The following is a 16,294-nucleotide window of genomic DNA, read 5'->3' as shown; positions in this document are numbered from 1 at the left end:
GGTGCAATGCTTCCAAGCATTTTAAAATGGAAAAATGAAAATACTTATTTTTTTCAAAAGACTTTGATTTTTAGAAGTTTTATGTACTGCTGACTCAAATACCTCTCAAAGGTAAAGTACATGTGACTTCCACACAATACACAGTGGAGAATATTTAGTTTTACAAAAATTAAAGGTTTTTGGTAGGGGTGAAGAGTTCTTTTTTTATACTTTCCAATTACATATTTAATCTTCCATGTTTATAGCTTAGTTAAGCCAGGTTAACTTAGAGAATAGTTTTAATTACTTAGTCAAATCTACTGCAATATTTGAGGTGGAGGAGAGGATTGTATTGTTTCGGTTTTGCTTTTGTGATCACTATTGAAAGCTGACTTGGCAGAAAGCAGTCTTTTTTTCTGGATAAAAGGGAAACAGGCTATGAGATAAGTTATTGATGAAATTAACTGCTGAAGTGAAGAGGAAATGCAGCTGGCCGATACATGTCATAGTGTGAGCTCTATTAAATGAATATATGTGCAGTCAACCATTCACAGCAGCCACACTGGTCTTGAACTGAATTGATCTATAGTATAATTCTAAATGAAATTGATGCAAGAGAGCAACCATTGACAGCAAGGTAAAGAGAACCATGAAAGTCTTGTACAGGAAAAGTATGATGGAGAGTAGGCTCATCTATGCCATGGACAGAAAATGCAGTGATACCGTGGTGTTTCTAGGTGTTCCTAGGTACGTCACACTTCATTATAATGCAATGGATGTTGCTGACACTTCAAAAAAATTTATAGTATTTTATTCTTAGAAGAAAATTCATAAAGAATTCTATTAAGAATTTAAAACCAGTTTTTGAAGAACTTCAGACACAGCTTTGCAGCTTGTATCTCTGAGCTTTGGGTGAAATTTAGCTGTGATAATGTTTTCTGAGAGCTGTCTATATTAACATTTAAAGATTTGTTTATTTACAATGCCCTTAATATAAATAGAGCTGTTACATGAAAGCTTGTAAGATTCTTTGAAGTCTGTTGTGCAAAACCACTACCTTTTAGTCAGGTGCAATTTCAGGTGGCTTTTCTCTCAAGCATGTCCTTTCCTTTCAGGCAACCATTCATCAAACTGCTTAATTTGCAGACTTTGATGGATAAAACATTGGGTTCTATTGGACTTTACTTACACCAGGGTCCACTTGTCCTATAAAATAATCTCTCAATTTATGTTCACTGGTAGGTACCCTTTCTTGGCATATTGCCTTGACACATTCTAGCAGACTTTCTTCTTGTCTATAATGAGACTCAAATCTGGACAAACTCCTTTGCAGTGTTTCCTTCCACTTAATTGCTACCACATCACTTCAAGGGGTAAAACTACTTTGTTAGTTTTTATTGGATTGGTTGAAATACAGACAGAAATATGTGTGTTTATATAAATGTCTGTTTGTTAAAATTTATTAAAAACTTGTAAAATCTATTCTTTGCACACCCAGTTACACACCAGTAACAATAGTGTATACATTTGTTTAGCTGTAGTATAAAGGAAATTGTAATTACTACTTCAGAAATATTTACGGATTCTCCAGTGTAGCTGTTGTGAAGAGTGTTGCTAAAATTTTACCACCTTTTTAAAAGGCTTTGAGCTTAATGGAATGGCAGTTAATTTTGTATTTTTAATAGATTTGCAGTGTTTGCGTGTGGTCTTTTTTGAATCTTACATTAGTAATGTATGTAATACTCCAGACTTGATGATATCCATCAAACTATGTATGGGGGTAAGAGTAGGCTCTGCAGTGGTCTCAGTTTTCTGTTTCTTCAATCCTGGTCTTCAGTTTGTACAGCACACTGATTCTCTTCAGTGTATATCAGTGTGTATCTTGAGTTTCCCTCATATCTTAAGTACTTTGCATGTGTTGACAGGTGTCTTTAGTCTTGGACCACCAATAGTTGCAGATGATTCAAAAATACTTCTTTTAAGTATCATACATTCAGATCCACATTGTTTTGAATGCTGTCCATATTAAGGACTTATTTAATTTTATTTTTTTCAGAGAAGCCAGGAGACAATAAGCAATGAAACTTTGTGATGTCATACCAGGATGGAGAAAAAATTCACAGTATTCTGTAGTGTTTGAATTGTACAAGTGACAGAATTACATAAAGAAATGAAATTAAATCTTTTTCAACTCAAGTTGAAGTTGTATCTCTTGATGATAATATTTAAAAACCTGTTCAGAAACTTTGAAGAAATCTGTAAATGGTTTTTAAAGGATTCTCATATCCATCACAAAAAATGTTGCTCAGCACCCATGACAGAATATTATTTCCATTCCTGTAAAATGTGGCCTGAATGTGGGTAAAATTAGACATATTGCTAATTTTATTAGAAAAAATGGTGCAATTGTGTGATATCTAAAGCATTCCTGGAAGAGAGCACACAGACACTCCAAAATACAAATCCTTTTATATCTTGCACATTTTTTTAAAAATGGTTGTAAATTGTGGTTTTTTACATGTTTTTACTCTGTTTACATGTTTTTACTCTTTTACATGTTTTTAACCCAAACTGAATTTTTGAGATTGAAATAATAGTATGATGTCTCTTTGTTACTTCAAGGTTCATGTTTCATTCGAACTGACCAGCTGGATGGGGAAACAGACTGGAAACTGAAGGTTGCTGTCAGTTGCACACAAAGATTGCCAGCTTTGGGGGTAAGCATTCTGTTTGCTTTTAAGTTATCTTCTGTGTGTGCATCTATATCTGTTATCCAAAAGATTGTTACAGTTACTGTAAGTGTTGAAAAATACCTGTTACCAGAACCTTAGTTTTTACAATAAATAAGACACAAATATTCCTGGTTTTGCATTGAGAAGAAACTGAGTCAGAACTGGATTTTTATCTTTCAGCCTAGTGGTTCTCATTGTTGTCCACACAGAGATTCACACTCTCCAGAAGCAAGTCACAGTTACAGTGTTTTCAACCAAGTGTTAGACTGCAAGTACAAATTATTCTTGTCTCAGGAACCATTGCTTTAATCACTTAATTGTGAGCTTGGAAAACAATAGTCTGCTCCTGGAAGGTGAAGTGTTTCTCGTTGTCACCATTCTTTCTGATCCATCTAGGTGCAATGTGCCAGTTCTTGCAAGCAGAGGTCTCTAAGAGTGGCCTAAATGTGGGTATTTTTTGATTACATTCATTTGTTGTGTCACGAGTAGATCTAAAATCATGAAAAGGAACACAAGCGTGTGTGTCTGTGTGTATGTGTATATGTACACATCCAAAATAGACACATACCTACAAAAGCAAATGTAAAATTGTATAAAAGTCTCCTTTACAAGAAGCTGAATTGTTTCCCTTGTACTGGGAAAGCTTTCTGTTATACTGGCGAGTTGGCTTGGTATTAGGGGACCTCCTTTGAAAATATACTCAAGTGACAAGCTCATGGAAATTTACCTCTACAGAATTTCTGGTGTTTTTACACTAAATCTTTTAAGTGTTTTATTAAAGGCAAATACACCTTAAGAAGACTGTTTATATTCCATCTCAATAGCAAAAGTGTTAGATTATCTGCTGGATCTTAACAGGACTTCTGCAGTTACACTTCCAGAAATAGAGTTGCTGCCACAGTCATACTAGCAAAAAGGAGAGGTTTTCTCCTGTGTTCGTATTCTCTGACTACTAACTTCACAAGTGACAGAAAGAAGTAGTTAGATTGCAAATGCACTTTAGAGGATTTGAGAACAAGGTTTGGAACCAAAGGTTGGTCATGCCAGACAGAGATGCCAAGTCAGGCTTCAAGTCATGAGTTCTGGTGCCAGAACAGACTTTAACAAATATTCTGTAACCTGCAGTTGAATTTAGTGTTTGTAATAATGCTTCTCCTGTCATTTTTAATATTTAATCAAGGCCTTCTCTTGTTTTCTTGTTAAAAGAAAATCATATTGAAATTTGGGACACATTTAATGTGTTTGACTAAAATACAATCAACTTTCTATCTTGCTTTAATTTTTTTTAAAATTTACTTAAGTAGTACTTCTCCAACAGTTACTCCTGTATTCAACTTAGACGTTATGTTTTGTTTGTCTTTTTTTTTTGGAAACATCACTGACTGCAGTTGCAAACACTCTGCAAAGCACTGCCTCAGTGTTTTATTTGTTGATTATAATTTTGAGATATTCTGAGCTTAGAAGTCTTGGTCTACTGAGGCTGATGAAATCTGGAGTAAGTTACAATGCAGAGGCTTCTCTGCATTATTCTTTGGAAAAGAAAAAACCCTTTTGCATTAACTTTTCTTTTTCCCCTAAAAAAGTCAAATACATGTTTAAAGTTTTTCCCTTCTTGTTAGGAAGAAAGCATAGAATTACCTTTCTAGCTTTCATGTTAGGAGGAACATGAAATTTTTGTATTGTAATTTTTATATTATGTTCTTTGTTTAAAGAAAAATTATCAATAGACTTGATATATAAAGCATTAGGCATCTATGGAGGTAATGCAAAATTATGGCTAAGTCTGTGCAGTATGATTTGGAGAATTAAATAAACTTTTCTAGACTATTAAATCAGAAGTGATTCAAGTTGGGATGTCTGCATTTGAATGGTGGGACATGCAGCCTCATCTTCCTGCAGACATGAAGGTTCGCTTCAGGGGTGGTTGTTTTGGGTGTGAAGGGGAGGGAAGGCAAGTTATTGCCAAGAAATTATTTGTTCATCTGGGAAAAAATATAGTGGGGTCAACTGTACAATATAGTAACCATTACTTCCTTAGTTGTTTCCACTTAGGGCTATTAACCTCCATCTAACTGTTCTGGGTTTCTTGCAAGATCTTTATACTCTCCCTCTTGAGCTGTGGGTGACCTGAGTCATATTGTAAGTGTGGTTAATCAGGAGCTGCTTCCACTTAACAGACCTCTCCTGGCAACCAGCAGCATATGAAAGCCACAAGCAGTTGATGTGCCTCTGCTCTTTCTCACACCACTCAGTTATTGGTGCTTAACAGGCTAGACAAAGCTTTGTCTGCATAAGCTGACATTTCATCCTGAAGTGACTGACACTGGGTGTAATACTTCCTGCCAACTAAACTGAAACACTTCCAAATTATTCTACTATGGGGTATGGACAAACCACTTACACCTGGTGGTTCTTAACTGAGCTCATTTTAAATGGCTGCTCCCAGCAAGACTTAGACTGTTTGCCATGCTCATGTCATATATTTGCTTTGCTCCTAAGCCCCATCTGTCTGTGGCTTACTTTGGTGGAGTGGTAGCCTAATGAACCCAAATGTAAATGGTTTTTAAGGGATTCTCATATCTGTCACAAAAAATGATGCTCAGTGCCCATCACGGAACATTATTTCCATTCCTGTAGAAAAGCACATTAATAATTAGATTTCTGCAAAGATGTTTTTTACCTTTATTCAAATTACAGTGATATGCAGGAGTGTCAGTCATGTAAAGAAACTCAGTGGATAGACAACTTCAGAGATTGGTATGGAGGTCTAAGCAAGCTATGAATACCAAACTAACAAAAAATAGCATTATGAAACTATTTTACTGTCAGCTTAATTTTATGCTTTATAATACAGTTATAAGCTATATTTGTATGTGGGCCCTACAGGAAGTCAAAATGTAGTCCCCAGAATTATTTCGTTATAGTTACACAGTGGGCTTCCTGTACCGAATACCAGGTGTATCGTGCCGTGACCCATCCAGCTGCCGTGTCTGGCACTGCAGCCGGTGCGTACCTGCAGCCCAGGGCTCCCGGTGTGCCCCTGCCAGCTCCCGGCCCTCCCGGCTCGCTGCGGCAGCTTGGCAGGGCAGCATAGCTCTGGGCCCCAAGGTGAAATCCCTATGGCCATGTGATGAGCCGGCACCCGGCGGCTTCTCCCAGGCAGAGCCCGTGCCAGCGAGGGCAGCGGGGTTCAGTCCCGGCGGCTCTGCCCTCTCTGCCCCTGGGCTGACGTTTTGGGCTGTTACTGGATGGATCACATTATTCCGGCCAGCCTCTGCCCGCAGTGGCCTCCCAAGACTCATCGCACATCCCTACCACAGTGGCTTCTCCACGTTTGTGATGTACTTCAAAGCTGAGACTTACAGTTCATGCTTCCATATTGAAATATATTTTTAATAATTAAAAATACAGTTTATGCAAGTTGAACATAAAATAGACTATGAATAGTTAGCTGTTGTGTTGGATAGAATAAATTTGTCACTCATTTTGATTTCTTTATTTAAAAACATAGTCATTAAGGCTGTGAAAGACCTCTAAGACTGTTGAATCCAGTGAACAGCTCCACTGTGTTCAGAAATAAACTGCATACCCAAGTGCCACATCCACATGCCTTTTGAACACTTTCAGGGATGGTGATTCCACCACTTCCCTGGACAACCTGTTCCAATGCCTGACCATCCTTTCTGAGAAGAAATTTTTTCTAAGATCTAATCTAAACTTCCCCTGGAGCAACTTGGGGCCATTTCCTCTGCTCCTGTCACTTGTTACCTGGGAGAAGAATCTGACCCCCACCTCACTGCAACCTCCTTTCAGGTAGGAGAGTGAGTATCTTGCATTGGCATGAGCTGTCAGCCGTGTCACCAGAGCAGCACTGTAATCCTACGCACTGTGGCACCCAGAACAAACAAACCTGCAGACCTTCAGAGCTTTTCTTAAAGAACAGATGATACCACCAAGATGATCGGTACAGATTTTGTTGTCTTTCTAAAGCACTTAATGTGATAAGAGAATTAAAATTTCAGCAAGTCCCTTAATGATGACTGAGCAGCAAATAGGGTAACACCTGGATTAGGTTTCTTGCAGTTTCATACTTATAGGTCAGACAGTTATGGCAATACACAAGTTCTGAGGCATTCTTCTCTAGCTTGTGTGATCAGCTATATTTATTAACAGCAGTGAGGTCACTGTAATTTTCAATAAATGGTGACTTGCTGATTTATATCAGAAGATCTATACAGCAGTAAACAATGCCATTTACATTTAATTAGTTTTATTGAACCAAAGGCAATTTTATTTGCAATGAACTACATGTTATGATTAAGAATGTATTTTAATGATCTTTAAGTAAGGTGAACAAATGTTGCCCTTGACCTAATAGAGGAGATTTTTCTATGTTATTGATAACTGTGGCGATTTTTAAATTGTGAAATGCAAAACAGAGCATTTTCATTATTATACCATCACAAAGTCATTTTCTGACTTGCAGTGTAGAAGACTGAAATGCATTCTTCTCAATTATTAAGTATGAGATAATTAAATGTATATAAATTTTTAAGAAAAACTCAACTACTCTTATATAAGAATATTTTTTTACTTGAGATTCAAGTCTTTCATATAGTTTTTTTAATCTAGAACTGTTACAGTCCCCACCCAAATGTGGTTTTTTGTCTTGAGTAAGAAAATAAAGGAGATCATTTGACCTTATTGCATCCTAAAAGTGATGTAATTTTAGATGTAGAATACTGTTTCTATTGAATGTATCAGTAAAACTATTTGGCTTCAGTGAATCAGCAGTTCAATGTATTAGTATGAAAATAAGTCTTTGCTGAAGCTGAGTTTCACAAATCCCCCATTAGTTAAATCATTAATAAAAAGTAGTTGCCTTTTCTAAAAATAATACAATCAAATCCTTTGTTTAAGGTAATTTCCTTTCCCCCTGCTTTTGTATAAGGGAAAGCAATGACATAACTGAACAGGGTAATTTTTTCTTGCCTAGTGAGCAGAAATTATATTTACATGTAGTGTTGCTTACAAATATTGATGTCTGCTTGTTAAAGTCACCCTCACAATTTCTTTCAAAACATTGAGAGGAGAAATGCAGAGCTTTCATACTGGAGAAGCAGCACTTGGTGAAAAAATATCTTTATATTACAGTAACCTTTCTTGGTTGTTGAATGGAGTTCATAGGAAATTTGTCTTCTGTAACTGTATAATTCTTCAAGTTTTTCTTTCTTTAGCTCATATTATAAAACTAACATATTTTATTGGCCTGAGAATGGTGTCCAGTTGGAGTACAGAACACTTGGCTACAGCAAATAAGAATCTTTAACTCTTTTCTTAATCCTAATAATGAAAAAAATACTTCAGAAATCTACTGAGCTCAAGTTATATGCTTTTATGTCTTTCTGCTACTCATTAATTAAATGCCAATGGGATAACACCCTAGATTTCACCCAGAGCATAGGTTTTTTTTATTTTACAAAAAAACCCCATGCCCTTCTGGAACACTATGCCAGTTCTAGCTTGTAGCATTTCAGAGTGTCAATAATGTGCAGATATCAGTTTTTCACAGAGGTAAGTAAGTTTGTTTCACAGCTGAAATTCAAAAAAGAAAAAAAATGAAAACACAAATTTAGGTGTTAAATCAGAAATAAAAAAGGCGAACTAAAACATAAAAAGACACCAAAGGAATGTAGATAGGTAGAGAGAATTTTTTTACATTTGAGATGAAACAAAGGAGAAGATCACAATAGAAAAAAATAGATTAGAACCAAGGAAACTATATTACTGTATGAATGCCAATTCACTTTAAAAAGGTAGATATTTCTACTTTCTTTTATTTTAATTTTGCTTCCCACTAAGGCCTTCTTTGAAAAGAGAGAAGTTGACGCATTTCACTAGCAGTTTTTATTGTATATGAGCGTGTGTGTGGTATTAGTTTTCTTCTGTTATCCACTACTGAGAGACTCTTTATTTTTCCTTGCATAATAAAGCACATAATAGCTTAGATTAGCTAAATTGTAGGTGATAACAGATTGGAGAGAAGTAAATGATGAAGATATAGGACACCACATGTGTATTAGTTTCATATGAATTATTTCTCGTGAACTCGTTGAAAGTAGGTTGGAAGAACAAGGGTGCAATGAATGAACTTTGTGTGATAGACTTCAATAAATGTCTAGTGGTTTAAGATAAAGACAAGTTGTGAGATTCAGTGTTCAGATTTCATTCATGTTTTAAAAAGCATATGAAATATAAAGTTTTTTTGGAAGCTATGAGAGATTTCTTGTCTGCAGAATATAAACAATTTATTATTTATAGAGCTACACATTTTTAAACTAAAGTCAAAGATATTTCATAAATGTACACTGGATTTTAAGAAAGCATTCTTTTTGATAATGAAAAGCAAAAATATAGTGATATTCATCAATCTAGCCATTGTATCAGAGATAATACAGGATAGAAATATGTTGGCCTTTAGGACATTAACACAGATAGACAGTTGCAGTTTTAGTTAATTTTTTTTACTGTTCAAATTGTGAAACATTCTTACATTGAAAATTATGGGGAAAAAAATAATGGCCTACTTTTTAAAGTAGCATTTGTGCCAAGGTGTGGTTTATATGTCCTCAATAGAGGCTGTAAAATTAATTCTGCTCTGAAAGGCAGCACATTCTAGCTAGCATGAACAGGGTATTGTACCCATGTAATTTGGTCCCCAGAGATGGTGTTTGATTAGCCTTTTGCAAGATTCATCTGGTAGTAAGGGATGGAGATAACCCAAATAATTAGGTGCTTCATAGAGTGGGAAGGTGTACAACCTTGCATTTGATCAGAGATTGGAATTCTTAGATTGACTGGGAGTTGGTATCAAGCATCTGCTCCTCTCCAGAGTAGAAATTGGACTGTTGTGTATTCATGCATAAATGGTCAACTCCTTTTGAAATCCCTTTGCTGCTGTTGGTTCTTATCACCTAAAAAGCACCAAGAATTTGCTTTTGTGATTGAAAAATTCCTTTCTATCACAGTTGTAGTCTGTAATATTTTTACTGTGGAAGGTGCATGTTTTAGAACAATTATTTGATGAAATAATTGTTTCAGAATTTTAAGGTGAACCTCCCTGGGCCTCTAGGGACAACTCTTAAGATCTAACAATCATCAGATTTATTAGGGTTTTTTTTTTCTTTTGTTTATAATATACTGCCATCTGTTTATAGATTATAGAGGCTGCTACTGTACTATCTTAGGTGTTTCCTATTCTTCTTAGTTTTAGGGTATGAACATTTGTGTATTGTTTGCTGTCATGAGTAGTGGTACCACATATATTAGACCAAATTTTATCAGACTACAGTTTTGATGTACCCCTGAGTTTAAAGAGTTGGGTAATCCTGTTGATGTAGTTAGGCTTTCCTGAAGCTGGTAGGGTTTTCTTGTGGCGTTTTTACTGGGGTGCTGGAGCATTCAAGAGAACTCAAATTCATTTCATTGTTGTCTTTTGTACTCAGTTGGCTTTGTCCTTGCTGGAAAAGTAATTTTTTTCCTGTTTCATTAAAAAACCCAACCAACAAACAAATCAACCCTCCTCCCTCCCCCACTTTATTTTGAAAAAGACAAATAACTGGAAAATATTGTAAGATTACACTATTATTAATTAAAATGGGGCTGTTAAAATAAATTAGATAAAAATATCTAGCTCATAAATGTAAAACAGTTTAGTTTTTGAACTATCAACACATTAAGGATATCATCTTGAAAGTGATTCCTCTATAGCAAGATGTACTGGAAAAAAATACCATGTTTATTAGTTGGGTAAAAGTTGTGTGAGCTTAGTTTGGGGTGGGTCGGTGAGGGTCATAAACTGGATTCTTTACCAGGTCTTCAAAATAAAAGATTATATTTAAGTAATAGTAAATACATTATTCTGTTTTACAGGATCTCTTTTCAATCAATGCTTATGTTTATGCTCAGAAGCCACAGCTGGATATCCACAGTTTTGAGGGTACTTTCACACGGGTAAGTAGTCCATGTAAATAAATTTTCTACTTTCCTCTTTAATACCTTAGTCCTACATGTAGTGTCAACTTTGTACCAGAGCTTTCCTTGACTTTAGAGCAGTATTTTTTCCTATGATCCTGCCATGGCAATACTTCATATAAAAAATATCCTGTTAAACATGTATGGCGGAAAACTAATGCATAAAGAATATCTGAAAAAATCTGAATTGGAGAGTTGAATATTTGTTGATTGACATAACTTTAATTTTTATGTGAAACTCTTTGTGAGCAGTATACTGTTTCCAGGCATCTGATGTATTGTTCATATATGTCAAAAACTGACAAGTTGAATAATAGCAGTAGCCTGAGACAATGTATCTGCTAGTTTATGTGCAGTAAAAGTGTGCCTTGTTTAACAGTATTTCTGCTGTACTTCTAAAGTTCAGTTTTCTCAAAATGTAAAAAAAGCTAAAAGCTACTTATGGGGGCTTTGTATTGAATCTCTTCTCCACAGATAATTATATTCAAAACTAATTATGAAAATAACAATGCAATAATATCTATGTCTTGTTTCTGTTGTTTTCAAAAGGTGGCCTGCTAAAGTTGGCCTTTTAAAGCAGTGTCCTAATAGGTAGTAATTCTTTTTTTTTTTTTAATAGATTTACAGTTTTGTAGCAGTATGTTAGCAGATATAATGATTATTCTGTTTGTTTCAGCCAAACTCAGTGGTGTTAGACTCATTCCTCTTGATAGTTTGTTTCTAAAATAATATGAGAGAATTAACTGCTGGGGAGGTAAAGAGAAGGGTTTTTTCCCCGTGACTCAAATTGGTAATAGATTTTGTTTTGTAATTGAAATTCCAGTTCACAATTGTAAATACACTGATGAATGAGATATTGCAGTTGCTGGCTCTTGAAGACCAATTTATACTGGTTCCATAGTCCATGCTGCCTACAAACTAAATGTCATTTGTTCACACCTTCTAAAGCAGTAAGCAGCAGTGTTTACTTAAACCTTGTCTTGACCAATTGTCCAAATGAAACTTCTATTAACAGCTGTAAATTCATATTATTCCTCTCAGTGGCTAAGTGTGTAATTTCCTACATATATATTGAACTCTTTGGAATCTTTTTAACAACTCTGGTGTAAGTAATTGAGACATTGGGAAATCATCACAGTAATTTGTGTTGTGGGTTCTGTTTGTACACGTCATAAGAGCTGTATGATTCAAATATCCCAGTGTGTGTAAATAACTGTGGTGCATTTTATGGTTTCAGGATTGCATATATGTTTTTTTTGAGTGCTTCACTAGCCAGGATAGCTTAAACTGAACTTCTGTGTTCAATTTAAAGCATCAGAGGGCATTGCCCTCAAATTTGGTTCACAGTGAATCACACTAGAGATTTTTCATAGGTTGGGTTTTGTTAGTGGTATACCTTCTGCATTGTGAAATGCTGTTTTAGGACACTCGTTTACTGATTTATCTTTCTGCTTTTGCTGTGAGCCCTTGCTTCTTACAATAAATCAGTTCTTGCATCTAATTTCTATTTTATGTTAAAGCAAAAAAAATTAGTGTGCTTAGTGATGCTAATGCATACATTTTTTCTACTTAAGCATTGATGTTCAAAGAATTCTTGCAAGGGCAGGTTGACAGGGTAATAGCACATTGATTTTTCTTTTTCTTTTTTCCCCCCATTATGGAGACAGAGTACTAACAATGTAAAAGAGAAACTTAGATAATTTCAAAAAGTATGTGTCCATAAAACAAACCAGAAACTTGGTAGCACAATGCTGGAGTTTTTATGAGCAAGCAAGGTCTAAGTACAAATCTATCCACAAAAAACCTGGGAGCTGTCAGAAGATATATTTTGCAGAACACCTGCATAATCATGTCAGGAGGCATAAAAGCTTTGCTGTACTCTAGTGATATCTGCTAGCTTCACATGAACCTGTTTTCCATTGTTCTCCGTAGATTTTGGTGTGTTTTTCCATTGTTCACCATAGATTTTGGATATGCAGTCAGTGCATGAAAGTGAGTGTGTGTCCTTGCATGATCATGTCTGACCCTTGAATAATGGCATAAATTATTTCCTCTCCTCCTTTCACATTTGATAGACAGACTATCAAAAAACAATAGATGAGCTAAATTAGTGTTTTGTGGAAATTTATGAGATAGTTTTATTTGTTGTGAGGGCATCATCCATGTCTTTGCTGGGCTTATTTTTAAATAGTGGTGTACAGAACAAGGATGTAAACAGATATAACTACTAGAGTTTCTCTTCTGTCTGATGCTCCTCTGAAAGCTTGGTAAATGAGGGAGCAATTTTATTAATGCTGAAATTCTGTAAAAAGACAATAAAAGGTAACCATACTTCTTAACCAAGTTTCACCAGTTAGAGCCTAAAGAGTATTCTAGAGCATTACATCAGTGTGTATTAGCATAGCCAGTATTATTTAACCTTTACTTACTTCTGTATAGGATCATGGAGAGTCTCTCTTGCTTTTAACCTTGGCTATTTCTTGTTTAAATTTGGGGGTTACTTTCACTATTCCCTTGAGAATATTTTCCTTTTATTTCTTCTATATTGCAGCTCTGTTCTGTCCCCATAGTCTCTTCATTTACTTTGGAAATATATCTTAATTTTTTTAGATTCTAATAGCAATCTTAGAAAACAAATGTCATTGAGTTTGGTTCAACTACTTCAATAATCTTTTTCTTTCATATGGTACAGAACTATATTGTATAATATATATCATTTTTTACAATATTGCATCTTGTTTGATGCTTAAAATAAACATACCCTGATGTAAAACCTGGTGCATGTAGCTTTATTCATTTATGAGTAGAATCTCTGGCCTGATGCTAATTATACAGATGTTTTCTTGGATATGCCTTGCATTTTAGTAGAGAGAACATAAAGTCACTTTTTTCATTCATGTTTGGTAAAGAATTACCTGTTTTAAAGCAAAGGTTGTGTTCACTTCAATCTGGCTTACTTTTATGTTACTACTGAAGAGAATGGCATTATGTTTTGGAATTCCTTTTGACTCCCCTTCCTTTACGCCAGCAGTAACAACTATACAGACAACTTGACTAGGGAGCTGATCTGTATGGAGCCTAATCTGAACCTGAAACCCTGTCCAAAACACATGCCAGTAAAAGGAACATAGCCAGAAAAATTAACTGTGGGGTTGGGTTGGAGAAGGAATCTCTTTCAGTGATTCAAGTAAATTAATGTGTATTCCACTTTCCTACAAAAGTTGATGGGGGTTGTTGTACTGCTTCCTGTCATGCAGGAAGAGAGATAGAAAAGGTCAAATAGAAGTGGTACACTGGTTCACTCAAGGATTAGGGATTTCGTCTCAAAGACCTCTCTTGTTATTTACAAAAATTTCTAAAAAATTATAGCTTTGAAATTTTTTGAATGACTCCTTGAAATTTGTCATGATCCTTGGTCAGCTGTATTATGACTGCATGAAAGGACTTTATGAAATTAATAATGAAAGGACTGAAAATGGGTTGTATTCAATTTTTATTTCACTGTTCATCTTTCCTTTCTCACTGCACATGCATGAGCTGCAGACTAATTTCTGAAAAGAAACTATAGACAATTTAAACCTCTATGATCAATGCTGCTCACAGATTAAAAAACTGAGCCTGAATATGAAGCTTGAATATAATACTGAACTCCACTATTCTGGTAATGAACTTAATTCAGAACTCAAAGACAAAGAAACATACAGCTGCCAAATGAAATTCAACCCAGCAAACCTTAAGTGGAAACTTTGTCAGCTGGACAAAGAAGCCCTTATATGTCAAATTTCTGCTATGAGAGTGAGTGATGGATTTCATTTAACCCAAAACATACATTGTTCTGTTAGTGTCAGAAGATTTGCAGACATATCTCCTTAACACAGGTCTGATCTCACTCAAGAATTGCAGTTCTTGTCCTTCCCTGCTTCATCTACCCCTACTGTCTCTCTAGAAGTACAAATAAAAATAGTGTGAAACAACTAAACTCATAACCCTTAAGTACACCGTGTATTTTTCATTTGAGTAACTTAGGACAAAAGAAAAATAAGGGTAAGTCATCATCTGATTGGGCATGGAAGGTGTGATATTTTGGAAATGGAATGAACTGTATGTAGAAACCTGAAAATGTTAGGTGAGTTCATAATGTGGGCAAATATGAGGGCAAATACATGAAAGTATCATAATGAAATAAGCAGAAGATAAGGGATTGGCAGACCCTTCTGTGGATGAGCATGAGTGGAAAGAGAGAGAGCTCATTATTTTGAATGACCTAAAAGAAGGTATTTCACTAAATCTTGTAGCAGTGTTAGACATTGAACAAGTGATTTTTTCTTAACCCTGTTGTCAGCTCTCTACAATCATTGCAGGGCTTTTGATTTCTTCTTGTAATATGGAAGAGTTTCATAATTCAGTCTTACAGTCTGCTAACTGAAGAATAAGGGAAAACAAAGGATTTACCTGGCTTAGTATCCTGTTCTTGGCAATAGCCAGAAGCAGAGTGCTGGGAAGCAGAATACAACTAGAGTAAGGACAAAGTAGTTCCTCCTCAAAAGAGCCACCTGTTTCTTAACACAAGATGTGGGAAATTTCCTGAGTTAGAGCTGTTTTCTGTAAGTAAATGAAGAGCTGTAAGAGTCAGAGCTGTTTTCTGTAAGTAAATTCACTTGCAATGAATTTTCCTTCTCTAAACTTACCCAGTTCACCCTTGAATGTGTGTAACCTTTTAATATTGAAATTGGAGGAAGTTACACAGGCTAAGTATATATTTAAGAATGACTACCTGTTGTTTCAATTTTGTTGACTTTATTTATGACTTCTTTCTTCTTTGGTAAAAATAAGCAGTATCGATCCTCTCTTTTTATGTGCTTGTTTCATAGATGTCTGTCATATTCCCCATTAGAAGTCAGGTTTATTTAGTCATATCTAGTCTGGAAGCTATGTTGACCTCCCTTATTGCTCTATTTAAACATTTTCCAATTATTTTTAATTTCTATTTGGAATAAACAAAAGAAATAATCACAGAACCCAAATAATTTGGGAACAATTGTAAATCAAACCAGGAATCTAAGTATTAAGATGTAGGAGTATAGCAAATAATTCTTGCAGTACTAATACCTGAGGTAAGAATCAAAAAATAATTCTCCTTTTTCTTAATTTAGGCTGATCTTATAGAACTTTCTATCTTATAGAAAAATCTTGATGATTTTTCACAGAATATTCTGTGAATTCTGAATTGTAAGGGACCCACAACGATCATCAAATCCAAATCTTAGTTAGTGACTCATAATGGGGATTGAAGGCATAACCTTGGCATAATTAGCACCATGCCCTAACCAACTGAGCTAATCCCAAGATCATCAGAATATAAGTCTTGATTCAAAATTTGTGGTTTTCTTCTTAGGGCTAATTCCATATCTCCCTCTCTTCCCCTCTGTTTTTGACAGATTGGTTCTCCATACCTTCTAAATTACAATTTTTCCTCACTTAGGGGAGTAAGAACTATAGTTCCCTTGCTATATTGGGATCTCTTGATCTACGCACAAAAAGTTATGTGT

At 35.2% G+C, this 16,294-nt stretch overlaps 1 protein-coding gene across 1 annotated transcript in view; it reads left to right on the top strand.

Moving 5' to 3' along the window:
• ATP9B (ATPase phospholipid transporting 9B (putative)) overlaps nt 1–16,294 on the top strand; it is a 150,929-nt gene that overhangs the window by 60,134 nt on the left and 74,501 nt on the right. The window contains exons 8-9 of the mRNA XM_071450698.1: nt 2,602–2,696; nt 10,644–10,724. Coding sequence (XP_071306799.1) covers nt 2,602–2,696; nt 10,644–10,724 — 176 coding nt within the window. The remainder of the gene's footprint in view (nt 1–2,601; nt 2,697–10,643; nt 10,725–16,294) is intronic.

The sequence above is a fragment of the Agelaius tricolor genome, unplaced genomic scaffold (genome assembly GCF_023055355.1).
Source record: "Agelaius tricolor isolate 1412-34295 unplaced genomic scaffold, bAgeTri1.0.p SCAF_2, whole genome shotgun sequence".
Taxonomy (NCBI): domain Eukaryota; kingdom Metazoa; phylum Chordata; class Aves; order Passeriformes; family Icteridae; genus Agelaius; species Agelaius tricolor.
Note: the sequence above shows the minus strand (reverse complement) of the source record. Positions and strands in the feature narration are given on the sequence as shown.